At 41.1% G+C, this 15,983-nt stretch overlaps 1 protein-coding gene across 1 annotated transcript in view; it reads left to right on the forward strand.

Moving 5' to 3' along the window:
- Positions 1–15,983, forward strand: part of CNTN5 (contactin 5) — a 1,447,249-nt gene that overhangs the window by 1,340,189 nt on the left and 91,077 nt on the right. The window contains exon 17 of the mRNA XM_053561942.1: positions 15,742–15,900. Within this exon, the coding sequence (XP_053417917.1) occupies positions 15,742–15,900 (159 nt within the window). The remainder of the gene's footprint in view (positions 1–15,741; positions 15,901–15,983) is intronic.

Genomic DNA, 15,983 nt, shown 5'->3' on the forward strand with positions numbered 1-15,983 from the left:
TCACAACATAACAAAGATATTTGTACCAGAATGTTTATTGCAGCCCAATTCATAATTGCTAAGTCATGGAAAAAGCCCAAGTGCCCATCGATACACGAATGGATTAATAAATTGTGGTATATGTACATCATGCCAACTTTTGAATGAGATCACCTTTGTTTCTGGACATGTGCAAACATAAGGCATAAAAAAATCTAATGGAACAATGTGGACTCCGCCCCTATAAAATCATGTCTTTCACTTCATGTCGGTTCTCAATGCTGTTTGCCAATGTTACTGTTTGTGATTCATCCCCCATCGCGTTGTTCACAGTGAGGACTCCTGAGCTGTTTGCTCTCTTCGGGTCTAAACTGGCATCTTCCCCCTGCTGTAGTTTAGTTTTACTATCAGGATTTTAATCTAAACTGATGGCAGTAAATTGAAAAGGAAACTTCTGAGATTCTCCTCCAGATTCCTTCTTTAGTCTATCAATATTCTTCCAATTCAACCAGGCATGAAATTCTGGAATAACGTTTCCTTCCTGCTCTTTCCTTTTCCCTAATAAAACCTAACGCGTCAGTCTGTCTCCAGCTCAGAAGACACTCGCTGGCTCTCCGCTGCCTGTGGAAGGATGTCCAGGCTCCCTGTCCTGGGATTGGAGGTCTCCCCTCAACCTATTTTTCTGCACCTTTGTAGATTTCTACTACTCTAATCAAACGTAAGCCATTGGATTTCCCTCTCTTTAAAATTCCTTTAATTTTGCAGTCTTTTGGAATATTTATTTATTCCCCTTTGCTACTAAAAAAAAGTCATGTTTTTATTCTTAATTACTAGCTCAGAACAACCGTTTTCTTGGAATCTCCACTGAAAAACCCATCCCTCCAGTCTCAATGTCTAACAAACTTTCTGTGTCCCAGAAACACAAAGGGAATTCCTAAGTTGCTGGTCCGACCATGGCACAGCCTCAGTAGGAATGAGGCCTCATGGTCTCCCCTCAGCCTTCATCTTTCAAAGCTGTCAAGGTCAGCTTTCTGTTTTTGTCCTCTCAGGACAGTTTTTCTAACACTTTCAGGACTTTTTTTTTTTTTTTTTTTTTAATGAAAAGCACACAGAACATTTGATCATGGATTTGTATAATAGGGTGGTTTTCATTTTGCTTCAATTTTTTTCCTCTGGCTGGGCATAGTGGCTCACGTCTATAATCCTAGCACTCTCAGAGGGCAAGGCAGGCAGATTGTTTGAGCCCAGGAGTTCAGGAGTTCTTGCCCAGCCTGAGCAAGAGAGAGACTCAGCTCTGCTTAATAGAAAAATTGAATCAGGAGGATCACTTGAACCCAAAAGTTTGAAGTTGCTGTGAGCTATGATGATGCCATGGCACTCTACCCAGGGTGACAGAGTAAGACTCTGTCTCCAAAAAAAAAAAATCCTCTGATCTTCAATATTTTGTTCAATTTATTTTATTTATTTATGTATTGATTGATTTATTTTAAGATAGAGTCTTACTTAATTGCCCTATAGTAGGGTGCCATGGATGGCATTATAGCTCACAGCAACCTCAAACTCTGGGGCTCAAGCAATTATCTTGCCTCAGCTTCCCTGGTAGCTGGGACTGCAGGTACCTGCCCCAAGTTTTGGGCTGTTAAGAGTAGAGAAGCTCCCTAACAGTTTTGGAGCCTGCAGTCTGCCAGAAGTATAAGGGGAAGAAAAACCAACATCTACCCCCATCTTTTCCATGGGGCTCCCAATTCCTCAGAGATTGCTCCCTTGGTCCAGGAGCATATCCCTATACTCCTGGGCTTACGATAAAACTTACGTAGGATACCATAGCATAGTCAGTACCAAATTTCTCACATTAATTTCAAACAATTTAAAAGACTTGTTTAATGTTTTGAATCTCAGCATGTTTCATTTTTTTTTTTTTTTTTACTGAAAACTTCTGTGTGAGAAAAACAGCAGGAAACTTCTGAAAATCAAATAATAGTGAACAAACCTGAATAGTTATATAATGTAAACAATAACATCTAGCAGTAAGGATATTTGTTGGATCAGTAAGCCTCATAAACTGTGATGTCATGTGTGTGAGAAAGAGCTAAGTCAGTGTCGGCGTGAGGCCAGGACTATGACTGTACCAGCACTCCAGCCTGGATTGCTCCTTGCTGTAGCCAAAGAGAATGGGCAAAAATGCCACAAAAAGTCAGCACACAATTCCTCATGGGTTACGACATTCATTCGTCATAATTCAACCAGTTGTCAAGACGAAAGCCTGTCCCTGCTCTAACCCCCCAAGCAGGAAAGCTCTGTTGCCCTCTCTTTTGTTCAGAAGTTTTCCTACTTCGAGTACTACTTCTTTTTTTTTTTTTTTTTAATTTTTTTATTGATCTGAAAAACAATAGGCTTAGACTAGTTCACTTAAAAATTTCTGTAACATTGCGTAACTAGTATTTGAAGCTTCAAGTCCTTGTTTCATGTCACCAGCACAATCATAACAGCTTTAAAGGTTACAAGAAGATACGCACTGTATTCATTTCTCAACTTTAAAAGTCAATGGCTCCTCAAGAGAAGAAAATCTTCTAACTGAACATTAGGTCCATGGATCTGATCACAATCTTACAGCCACCCGGGGGCCCCTGATTGAGGATGGATAGGACCCAGGAGAGCACAGCTTCTGCTCAGAGCTTTGTGGTCTGCCGATGCCCAGCAGGCCTCACCATGAAGAACCGAACAGGCTGGGCCTGTGCTTCTAAATTATCTATTGTCGTTGTCAATAAAATATTTATTTTAGTGATATTATGCAATAGCACTTTCCCAGAAGGGTGGGGTGGGGGCAACTTTCAGATGACTGCCCATCTGACACTGAATCATTAGAGCTAAGTATGAAATATAGCAAGATTTCTACCGAATGACCGGCATCTGTATAAAATCCAGACACTAGTTACTGTCACGCATTTATCCTCACATCTATTTTCAAAGGTGCCTTGTATGAATTAGCTGCAAAAGCCTTTCAGGAGAACTTCTACTTCCCGGCTTTTTTAAAAAGTCAAAAGATACCAAAAGTGGAACTATTATTAACAAGCCTTAAAAACAAAGATACTGACTATTAACATGTTAATGTAATTCACTCCTAAATATATATATATATACAGGAAGATAATTGCAACCAGCATTCAATATATAATATGTAAAAATATTTTTTCATACATAGAGCATTGATCAGCCAATACTTATAAATAACAGTAAATTTGGCTTTCGGTTTTATTATGGTTGAAAATGAACTTAATCTCTCTTAGAAGAGAGAGAGTTCCAATTTTTTGGAATATCTTTACATTACTATATTCCTAAGAAATCTTTCAGACTTACAAGAATTTAGAAAAATTATCTGTCCATAAGCTATAATACTCTTAAGTTTCCCACAATGATGATCCTTATTATTAACTCAAATGAAAGGTTTATTTTCTTCATTTATGGAGCTATGTGTCATGTTTATTGCCATTCTCAACTTGACTGGAAAAATGAACGTTAACTCAAGATATTTTTATTTAATAGTGGAAGAGATTATTATATACCTTTCTGATTATCCTATTTTAAAACATTCTTTGACTTGCTAATTGTTATAATACTCCAAATTCATAAAAGTTACTCCTCTGTCCTTCCCTGTCTTCATTTTTCCTTCTTCTCCTTTTAGTTTCTTCTATTCTTCTATAAATATTTATTGAGGGTCTAATACATGCCGGCTACCATGTTGGGTTTTTGGACAAGTGGCAATAACACAAAATTAATTATAGCCAATGTTCACAAGTGCTATAATGAGATATGAAATTATTCTCAAAGCACTTGAACATCACTGCCTGGCATTTTTTGATAAAATATCTCTCAGTGCCACTGGATTTTGACACAGAGACAGCTGAAACTCCGTCTTATCCTTCCATCACCCATCTCCCACCTTGGATCACAGTGCCAGGGACTCAGTAAAGGTTCGAATAGTTAAAAAATATGTACTTCCCTTAGCACATATCACAATATGGAGATGTTCTCTAAAATAATTACTTGTGAGGGGGAGACAAGATGGCGGACTGAAGCCAGCTTTCAACAAAGGCTCCCGTCCAGAAGGAGAGTTAAGGGACAGGAATTTAGTAAGTATCCTGGTGGACTTGAGCCTCACCAAGAGAGAAGGCTGAAGAACGCACATCAACACCGCTGAGGCAAGCTGTGATCACAAGGACGCAAACAAAAGGTACAAAATCCACCACCAAGAGGACGGGAGTCCCCCTCCCCCATGAGACCGGCTCAAGAGCCCCAAAATTGAACAAGCGGGCAGAAATTAAAGGCCCTCCCACTACACTCCACGGGAGAGACCTTCTAAAAACTGGACCTACCTCCCCTACTGGGGTGCCGTGGCGTTCTCCTGCCGGACATAGGGCTGAATAAAACTTTGGGAATCTTTTGCCGGCAACCCTGAATCCCCAGCGCTCCCCTCCCGCCCACTGAGGTCTGGAGGCCTGTCCCCTAGGACTTCGGATCCTTGGGTGATTTCTCAAGGGGAGTGGACAGTCCCCGAGTTGCAACTGGTCAGCATTGACTCTGAGGCGTGCGAGTGAGGAGAGGGCAACGGGCTGAGGGGGAGTCACGCCTCACGGCACTTCCCTGCGGTGCAGTGCACCAACCCTCCCCGGGCACAAGACTGAATAAGACTCTAGCCTCCCCGCTGAGAGCTGAGAGCCCCTACTCTCACTCGGGGTCTGAGGGACTATCCCCCAGGAGTTCGAATCCTTGGGTGATTTCTCAAGGGGAGTGGACAGTCCCCGAGTTGCGACTGGTCAGCATTGACTCTGAGGCGCGCGAGTGAGGAGAAGGCACCGGGCTGAGGGGGAGTCACACCTCGCGGCACTTCCCTGCGGTGCGGTGCACCAACCCTCCCCGGGCATACGGGCCCAAGACTGAATAAGACTCTGGCCTCCCCGCTGAGAGCTGAGAACCCCTACTCTCACTCGGGGTCTGAGGGCCTATCCCCCGGAGTTCGGATCCTTGGGTGATTTCTCGAGGGGAGTGCACAGTGCCTGAGCTGCGTCAGGTCAGCGCTGACTCTGGGACACGTGAGCGAGGAGAGGGCACTCTGCTGAGGGGAAATCAAGCCTTGGCGGCACTTCCCTGCGGTGCAGTGCAGGAGCCCTCCCCGGACCGTAGTATTGCGTAAAACTGAATGAAACTCTAGCTTCCCCCCGCCCCACTCCCAATCGGGGTCTGGGGGCCCATCCCCAAGAGTTCTGATTCTTGGGGGATCTCTTAAGGGGTGTGAACCCAGCACAAACTGCGGCCGCTCAGTGCTGACTCTGGGGTGCGGGACAGAGGAGAAAAGGGTCGCCTGAGTGCCCACACCAGAGCAGCAGTTCCCTGGAGGTAGATCAACAGCTGTTTTTTCTTTAACGGCAGAACGCTCACTTCTGGATATTCTGAGGCCACACCCCCTGTCTCCCTGGGCAACCAGAGGAGGCCACCGGGTGACGCGGCTCACAAACCCGGGAAGCTTCCAGGGCGGGGCCGACCCAGAGAGGTGTTCAGACGCAATTCTCCAGCAGCAAAGACGTTTGAACTCAAAACAGCCCGTCTTCTGTAGGCGACGACAGGAACAGAGACAGAACCTCACAAAGTTGTCTGTTCTGTTCTGTTAGCAGCATCCATCAGGGACGGGGCTAAGCCTGAGTGAACACCTCCTTCCCATCACCTGCATCAAACACTCAAAGATGTCAGGCCCCATCTCCTCCTGCTAGATAGCGGCAGTCTGCGGGGGCCTGGCAGACTTCCTTGCGATTCAGGCAGGTGCAAATCCCTGGAGTGTCTGTTCACTGCAGGCAACTGGGTTAGCCATCTGCAGAGATACCAGTGACTGGGTCCGACGGAGGGGCAAAGTGGGGAAGGAGACGTCAACCTTCCTAGACTGCTCTGTTTGCTGGGTGGCTCCTCCTGACTCCACGCTGCACTGGGGTGAACTGTGTCAGAGGAGTAACCAGGCCCCTGTGATCCACTTCCCAGAGACCTCTTGAACCCTTCCACCCGAGACAAGTGCCGATTGAGACAGTTGATTCGGACCTTTTGAACTGGGCTAATAGACTGAGGACTCTTCAGGCGGTGCCCTGGGTGTGCGATTGTAGGAAGGTTTGATTCTCCTTTTCCAACTGGGGCCAGAGGTGGGCAGGCGGGGTGACTTAATTACTGATTTTTCCACACAGCTGAGACTTCAAGCCAGAGTAGAAGTTGCAATAGGATCGAACAGAAACCAGCTGAAAACAAGACAGAACCACTTTGCTCCACCACACCAGACAGGGCCCCAGTTTCTCAGCCCACAACACTGTACGGGCCCTCAATAAAACCCCAGGGGAAAAAACCAAAGGGAGTAAACCATGGGGCGGAATCAGCGGAAAAACTCTGGTAACCAGAATAGATCAACCCCCCCAAGAAAAGATACGGCAGATGTGATTGAAGATCCCATTCATAAACAACTGGCTGAGATGTCAGAAGTCGAATTCAGAATTTGGTTTGCAGACAAGATCAATAAAATGGAATTAGGAATTCGAGGAGAAATTCAAAAATTGTCTCAAGAATTTAAGGAATTTAAAGACAAAACCACCAAAGACTTAGACACACTGAAACAAGAACTTACAGCCCTCAAAGATATGAAATATACAGTAGAATCCCTCAGTAACAGAATGGAGCAAGCAGAAGAAAGGATTTCTGACATTGAAGATAGTCTTCGAATGCTCCCAATCTCTCAAAGAGGAAGAGAAATGGAGAGCAAAAACGGATCACTCACTCAGAGAACTCTCAGATAATTCGAAAAAAAACAACGTAAGGGTTATAGGAATTCCGGAGAACGATGAAGTGGCTGCCAAGGGCACAGAGGCCCTTCTACATGAAATTATGAAAGAAAATTTTCCAGACATGCCCAGAGAATCTGAAATTCAGATAGCAGACAGCTTCAGAACCCCAGCACGATTCAACCCCAATAAGCCATCTCCCAGACATATCATAATTAGCTTCACTAAAGTTAACATGAAAGAGAAGATTCTCAAAGCAACCCGGCGAAAGAAAACTATAAAGTACAAAGGTAAGAATATTAGAATAACTGCAGATCTCTCTGTTGAAACTTTTCAAGCAAGAAGAGGCTGGTCATCAACTTTTAATCTCCTAAAGCAAAAAAACTTTCAACCCAGGATCTTGTATCCAGCTAAATTGAGTTTCATCTATGATGGAGAAATTAAATACTTCAATGACATTCATATGTTGAAAAAATTTGCCATAAGTAAACCAGCTCTTCAGGATGTTCTCAGACCTATCCTCCACAATGACCAACCCAATCCTATACCACAAAAGTAAAATCACCCAGAAACTTCGGATCAAACTCCAACTTCCACACTGGCAAAAGGATTAAAAATGTCCACTGGACCTTTGAAAAACTCGACACCCAAAATTCCACCAGACTTATCAATACTCTCCATCAATGTGAATGGCTTAAACTGTCCTCTAAAGAGGCATAGGTTAGCTGACTGGATACAAAAACTCAAGCCAGATATTTGTTGCATACAAGAGTCACATCTCAACTTAAAAGACAAATACAGACTCAGGGTGAAAGGATGGTCATCCATATTTCAGGCAAATGGTAATCAGAAAAAAGCAGGTGTTGCAATTTTATTTGCAGATACAGTAGGCTTTAAACCATCAAAAGTAAGGAAGGACAAGAATGGTCACTTCATATTTGTTAAGGGTAATACTCAATATTACGAGATCTCAATTATTAATATCTATGCACCCAACCAGAATGCACCTCAATTTATAAGAGAAACTCTAACAGACATGAGTAACTTGATTTCCTCCAGCTCCATAATCATTGGAGATTTCAACACTCCCTTGGCAGTGTTGGATCGATCCTCCAGAAAGAAGCTGAGCAAAGAAATCTTAGATTTAAACCTAACCATCCAATATTTAGATTTAGCAGACATCTACAGAACATTTCATCCCAACAAAACTGAATACACATACTTCTCATCAGCCCACGGAACTTACTCCAAAATTGATCACATTTTAGGTCACAAGTCTAACCTCAGTAAATTTAAAGGAATAGAAATTATTCCATGCATCTTCTCAGACCATCATGGAATAAAACTTGAATTGAGTAACAACAGGAATCTGCATACTCATACAAAAACATGGAAGTTAAATAACCTTATGCTGAATGATAGCTGGGTCAGAGATGAGATTAAGAAAGAAATCACCAATTTTTTGGAACAAAATGACAATGAAGACACAAACTATCAGAACCTATGGGACACTGCAAAGGCAGTTCTAAGAGGGAAATTTATAGCACTGCAAGCCTTCCTCAAGAGAACGGAAAGAGAGGAAGTTAACAACTTAATGGGACAACTCACCCAACTGGAAAAGGAAGAACATTCCAACCCCAAACCCAGTAGAAGAAAAGAAATAACCAAAATTAGAGCAGAATTAAATGAAATTGAAAACAAAAGAATAATACAACAGATCAACAAATCAAAAAGCTGGTTTTTTGAAAAGGTCAATAAAATAGATAAACCTCTGGCCAACCTAATCAGGAAAAAAAGAGTAAAATCCCTAATATCGTCAATCAGAAACAACAAAGACGAAATAACCACAGACTCATCAGAAATCCAAAAAATCCTTAATGAATATTACAAGAAACTTTATTCTCAGAAATATGAAAATCTGAAGGAAATAGACCGATACTTGGAAGCACGCCACCTTCCAAGACTTAACCAGAATCAAGTGGAAATGTTGAACAGACCCATATCAAGTTCAGAAATAGCATCAACTATACAAAACCTCCCTAAAAAGAAAAGCCCGGGACCAGATGGTTTCACGTCAGAATTCTACCAAACCTTTAAAGAGGAATTAGTACCTATATTACTCAACCTGTTCCAAAATGTAGAAAAAGAAGGAAGACTGTCCAACACGTTCTATGAAGCAAACATCACCCTGATCCCCAAACCAGGAAAAGACCCAACAAGAAAAGAAAATTATAGACCAATATCACTAATGAATATAGATGCAAAAATATTCAACAAGATCCTAACAAACAGAATCCAGCAACACATCAAACAAATTATACATCATGACCAAGTTGGTTTTATCCCAGGGTCTCAAGGCTGGTTCAATATACGTAAATCTATAAATGTAATTCAGCACATAAACAAATTAAAAAACAAAGACCATATGATTCTCTCAATTGATGCAGAAAAAGCTTTTGATAATATCCAGCATCCCTTCATGATCAGAACACTCAAGAAAATTGGTCTAGAAGGGACTTTTCTTAAACTGATAGAGGCTATCTACAGCAAACCCACAGCCAATATCATATTGAATGGAGTTAAATTGGAATCATTTCCACTCAGATCAGGAACCAGACAAGGCTGCCCATTGTCTCCATTGCTTTTCAACATTGTAATGGAAGTTTTAGCCACCGCAATTAGGGAAGAAAAGGCGATCAAGGGTATCCATATAGGGTCAGAAGAGATCAAACTCTCGCTCTTCGCAGATGATATGATTGTGTATCTGGAAAACACTAGGGACTCTACTACAAAACTCCTAGAAGTGATCAAGGAATACAGCAGCGTCTCAGGTTACAAAATCAACATTCATAAATCGGTAGCCTTTATATACACCAACAACAGTCAAATTGAAAAAGCAGTTAAGGACTCTATCCCATTCACAGTAGCGCCAAAGAAGATGAAATATTTGGGAATTTACCTAACAAAAGACGTGAAAGATCTCTATAAAGAGAACTATGAAACTCTAAGAAAAGAAATAGCTGAAAATGTTAACAAATGGAAAAACATACCATGCTCATGGCTAGGAAGAATCAACATTATCAAAATGTCCATACTACCCAAAGCAATATATAATTTCAACACACTCCCTATTAAAGCTCCACTGTCATATTTTAAAGATCTTGAAAAAACATTACTTCGTTTTATATGGAATCAGAAAAAACCTCGAATAGCCAAGACATTACTCAGAAATAAAAACAAAACAGGAGGAATCACACTACCAGACCTCAGACTTTACTACAAATCGATAGTGATCAAAACAGCATGGTATTGGCACAAAAACAGAGAAGTAGATATCTGGAACAGAATAGAGAACCAAGAGATGAATCCAGCTACTTACCGCTATTTGATTTTTGACAAGCCAATTAAAAACATTCAGTGGGGAAAAGATTCCCTATTTAACAAATGGTGCTGGGTGAACTGGCTGGCAACCTGCAGAAGACTGAAATTGGACCCACACCTTTCACCATTAACTAAGATAGACTCTCATTGGATTAAAGATTTAAACTTAAGACATGAAACTATAAAAATACTAGAGGAGAATGCAGGGAAAACCCTTGAAGAAATTGGTCTGGGTGAGTATTTCATGAGGAGAACCCCCCGGGCAATTGAAGCAGCTTCAAAAATACACTACTGGGACTTGATCAAACTAAAAAGCTTCTGCATAGCTAAGAACACAGTAAGCAGAGCAAGCAGACAGCCCTCAGAATGGGAGAAGATATTTGCAGGGTATAACTCTGACAAAGGTTTAATAACCAGAATCCACAGAGAACTCAAACGCATCAGCAAGAAAAAAACAAGGGATCCCATCGCAGGCTGGGCAAGGGATTTGAAGAGAAACTTCTCTGAAGAAGACAGGCGCACGGCCTTCAGACATATGAAAAAATGCTCATCATCTTTAATCATCAGAGAAATGCAAATCAAAACTACTTTGAGATATCATCTAACTCCAATGAGACTAGCCTATATCACAAAATCTCAAGACCAGAGATGTTGGCGTGGATGCGGAGAAAAGGGAACACTTCTGCACTGCTGGTGGGAATGCAAATTAATTCATTCCTTTTGGAAAGATATATGGAGAACACTCAGAGATCTAAAAATAGATCTGCCATTCAATCCTGTAATTCCTCTGCTGGGCATATACCCAGAAGACCAAAAATCACAACATAATAAAGATATTTGTACCAGAATGTTTATTGCAGCCCAATTCATAATAGCTAAGTCATGGAAAAAGCCCAAGTGCCCATCGATCCACGAATGGATTAATAAATTGTGGTATATGTATACCATGGAATATTATGCAGCCTTAAAGAAAGATGGAGACTTTACCTCTTTCATGTTTACATGGATGGAGCTGGAACATATTCTTCTTAGTAAAGTATCCCAAGAATGGAAGAAAAAATACCCAATGTACACAGCCCTACTATGAAACTAATTTGGGACTCTCACATGAAAGCTATAACCCAGCTACAACTTAATAGGGAGAAGTGGGAAAGGGGGGGTGGGTAGAGGGAGGGGAATCGGTGGGATCACACCTGTGGTGCATATTATAGGGGTATTTGCGAAACTTGGTAAATGTAGAATGTAAATGTTTTGGCACAGTAACTGAGATAACGCCGGAAAGGCTATGTTAACCACTGTGATAAAAATGTGTCAAATGGTTTATGAAGTGAGTGTATGATGCCCCATAATCATATCATTGTATAGTTATGATTTAACAAAAAAAAAAGAAAAAAAAATAATAAAATAATTACTTGTAAAAATAATTTTAGAAGTAATATGCATTTACTATGTAACCCAAACAAGTATAAAGAATAAAATTTAAATTATTTATATCCTCACCTCCAAGCATCAACCCTGAATTACACGTCTTTTTCTTTGCATATTTGGCAAATTACTACAATACCTTTATATTTACATACAATTTTGTATTCCGTGTTATTCACTTATTTTATTGTGAACATTTCCCATGTTATTAAATACTCTTCCATACTAAAGCAGTTTCATGGCTGCCTAATATTTCATCACAAGAATTTAGAATTTAAAAATTACATGATTACTGGACAAAGAGTTGTTTATAATTGTTAGTAATTATAAATAATTACACAGTCACAATCAGTGTCCTGAGGCATATAAATCTTGGCCACTGTCACTATTTATTTTGCTAAGGAACAATATTTGGGCAAATAGACGCATACAGAAAAAGTTTTCGAGGATGTATTAATTATATTTAAATTCTATTTTTTGTTCCAGTTGAAGTTTTAAAACTTCTTTAGAGTAATTATTATCTATCATTAAAGTCATTATTATCTATTAATAAATATAACTGTTATTATATTTATTATTAAAGAAATATACCTCTCTCTAAGGGAACTAATTTAAACATTTCATAAAACTTAAATGCTCAGAAAGGCAAATTATTTTATTTCAGCTAACAAATAGTTTCGATAGTGTCTTCCGTAAGACCCTGAACATAGACCCTTCGTAATAAATGCTTTTTGATGAAGTGAGTAAAGGGGATGGGTTGAATGAAACAGAATAAAGGGAACCACACAGAAGAGATTAATAAATTTATTAGCAGTAATTCTCACGTGAACATAGTAGCTAAATCCTAGGTCTTTTTTCATAGTATTTGAGGATCCTCCTGACAGAGTTCCCCACCTTTGAACACTTTCAAAACAGTTTTGAAGTCTATGCTGCCCTATGTAGCCAATGCTGCCCTAACACTCAGGAGCTTAAAGCGTCAGTCTGTTATTTGCTCTCGTGATTTTGGCAGCTGACAGGCACGGCCAGGAGGGTCTGGCTTGGGCTTCCCATGCACGTGGAGGCTGAAACCGGAGTCATCTGAAAGCTTCTTCTCTTACGTGTTTGGGGCCTAGGCTGGGATGCCTGGAATAGCTCAGGGTGATCTGTCCAGATGGCTCCTCAGATAATGGCAGTCTCATTATCACTGGGCTTCTAATCTGGCAGCTGGCTTTTCCCACAGCAAGCATTCCAGGAGACCCGGCAAAGGCTACAAAGCTGCTGTGGCCGGGCCTGAAAAGCCTTACGGTGTCACTTCTACTATTGTCTACCAGGTCCAACAGACATAGGCCGGCCCAGAATGATAGAAGTGAAAGGATCATTCCCACCATCCAGTGAAAGAATGGCTTGCTTGGGCAAGGAGGAAGGAGCGATGGCGGCCACCTTTCACACAGGCTGCCACCAAGGCTCCGTGCTTTCTTCAAATGCCATCTCCACCACATAATTCAAACATGACTTTCCCTAACACACAATTTTTCTCTTTCTTTCCTTTCTTCAACTGAAATGACTACCAAGATTAACAGCGAAAGGAGGAAAAAATTAATGTCCTCCTTGCTTCCTTCCACAAATCAGCCTTTACGATCGAATTCGAATTCAAACCCGAGCTTTGCCATTAACTAGCAGAGAGATTTGGGCAAATAACTAGCAGAGAGATTTGGGCAGAGAAGGGATTCTCTGATAGTCAGTGCCTACCGTAAAGCTTCACACAGCAAGGTGATTAACTACATAATTTATTTATTATGCATTGACTAAATAATTTCTATGAGTTTCTATTAGTTCTTCTAGGAAATAGGGAGATGACCCAGTAATGCCCACCTCACAGTGATGCAGAAGTAAATGAACGAGTGAGTGTTTGCTGGATACATAGGGCAGCACCTTACTGTGGCCCAGGGAGGGCAGATGACAACTCTGAGTGACGATGTCATAGTTAATATTCTTCTCACTATTATATCATCATTATAGATTATGGTCGCTCCTCCGTTCATGTCTCCAGAGTCCAAAAACTTCTCAGAAACCTTCAGCACTGGATTGCATTTATTTTGCTCACCCATCCTTAGCCACTGCTCTAATGGTTTCAACATCGATATTGGTGATGCAATAAACATTATTTCATAGGGCCTGGACCTTGTCAGCCCTAATAATCATAATCTCCACCTCACTCTGTACAAACACAAATCAAATCGTCACTCAAAACTATCCCACCTCGAAAATCACAAACTGACGATTTCCCCTCACGAAGCAAGTTCCTAGGTTCATATTTTCCTCACACAGTAACCCAGCCTCCTTGGCATCTTTCTTTCATTCTAATATGTCTGTCAGCACCACGCTGGCTCCCCCGACACCCCGTTCTACCTTGATTCCACGGTAACTCATGTCTTTGTCCACTTTGATGCTAAATAACAAATTTACGAACTCTTCAACCTGAGTGGACCCAACCGATTACTTTTCTTACCCTGGTCCTGTCTTTCCTACCTTTACTGAATTGGTCAGATCTGCTTGCCCTCCAGTACTATTCCAGAATCTTTTTATTCCCTGTTCTTTGCAGCCTTCCACTTTCACCATGTGCCTAGTCCAAAAAACATTTCTGTTATCTTCTCGCCCCCAATTACATTCCCACCCAATCACCCTCACTTTTGTAAACAGTCTTATAGTCAACTTTAGTTAAAAAAAAAAAAAAAGACCTTCCAAAAGGGGCTTTCTCAAATTCTCCCTTTGCTATCTCAAAAACTTTCTATGTTTCATTGTTTTGCCTTTTATTCCTTAATTCCTCTGAAAGGGAAAACTGTCCCTCTTTCTCAAGGCTGCCCTCTGCGCCTCTGCCCACAACCTCAGCTGTCTGCACTCTCCTGACAGTTCCTAACTTCTAAATCTGTGGTCTCTGTCATCTATTGCTGGTTCTTCTCAGCCTAGGTAAAAAATGCTCATCCCAGATCTCCTAAAAATGTCCTTTTCTCTAGAGAGGTTTGAAACTATTTCTCCATTTCACCGTACCTTTTCTGTTGCTATTCTCTGCTCAAAACGTTCTCACACCGACTCCACCTCTTTGGCACCCAGTCATCTCTGAGCTCCTTATAGTCTATCTCAGCTCTTACTTCTGAGATCTGCTCATCACCCAATCCAGGGAGCAACTTGCTACATTAGGACCAATTAAGAAAATATTCAAAATACTTAACTTTTTTCATTCAAAATAAAAGCCTTCTTCAGCTTGAACTTTTCATATTATGGGATAGAAAAATGCCAGTAAGAACTGCCATTGCTTTGTAGCCACTAAAACATAAATAGCTGTGTATTTTTTTCGAGGCTCTTAGAAATCACTATTTTAGGAATAAAACACAATGACAGATATTTTTCTCAAATCGGATCGTGATTTTTGTCTTAAAGATGAAGTTCCATGTGCATAGATTACTCGTCACAATGCTATAGCATTTTTTTAGGGTCAAAAGGGAATTAACCTTCTGTGATTCACTATCCATCTTGTTTCCACAAAAAAAGAAAGAAAGAAAGAAAATCTAGTCACCAATAACAGTGTGCTTTGACTTCCCCAGAGAGCTCCTCACATGCCTCACTTCCGGTACATGTCCTTGCCGTGTCTATACAATCATGATCGCAGAGCCTGTGTGTTTCCCTTGTTAGAGTGAAAGTTACTTGATAGTACACATCACAGGGTTTATTCGTGGAAGGTTCTCTGAGCATGAAACTTAGTCCCATCCATCTACAGCTTTTTAGCAAGGATGGGTTTGTTTTTTGTCCAGTAACACTGCCTATCACTTTCTGTTGGCGCCTGTAAGCTGTGATTGATTTCAACAGCTAAAGTTGATATTCACATCCTTGTGTTTGCATCTAAATTATTTTTTCTTTTTCTATAAAATATAATGCTCCTTGGTGGGAGCACCAAGTGCAAGGAAAAAAAATCAAATCTATAATTAAGTTCCCTCCAGAAATGTTGAAACCCAACTTGCATCCTTTCACTTTTTGCAATCAATTCTCATTACGAAATACATATTTCATTAAGGTGATTACCCAGTTTGATGAGATACATACTGAAAATACAATTTCTCATGGCTCCTCAGAATGGTTTGTACTTAACTGTATGCTTTGCTCTGACCCATAGGTCCCCCAGGTCCCCCTGGGGTCGTAATTGTTGAGGAAATCACCGAAAGCACAGCCACACTCTCCTGGAGCCCAGCAGCTGACAACCACAGCCCCATCTCCTCCTACAACCTGCAAGCGCGCAGCCCCTTCTCCCTGGGCTGGCAAACAGTGAAAACAGGTAAGAGGCTCCAAGGCCATGTCAACCACAACCAGGGCAGCTTCTTGTCTCATGAATTATATTTGCTTACAATCTCACTTGGA

The sequence above is a fragment of the Nycticebus coucang genome, chromosome 14, assembly GCF_027406575.1.
Source record: "Nycticebus coucang isolate mNycCou1 chromosome 14, mNycCou1.pri, whole genome shotgun sequence".
NCBI classification, from domain to species: Eukaryota; Metazoa; Chordata; class Mammalia; order Primates; family Lorisidae; genus Nycticebus; species Nycticebus coucang.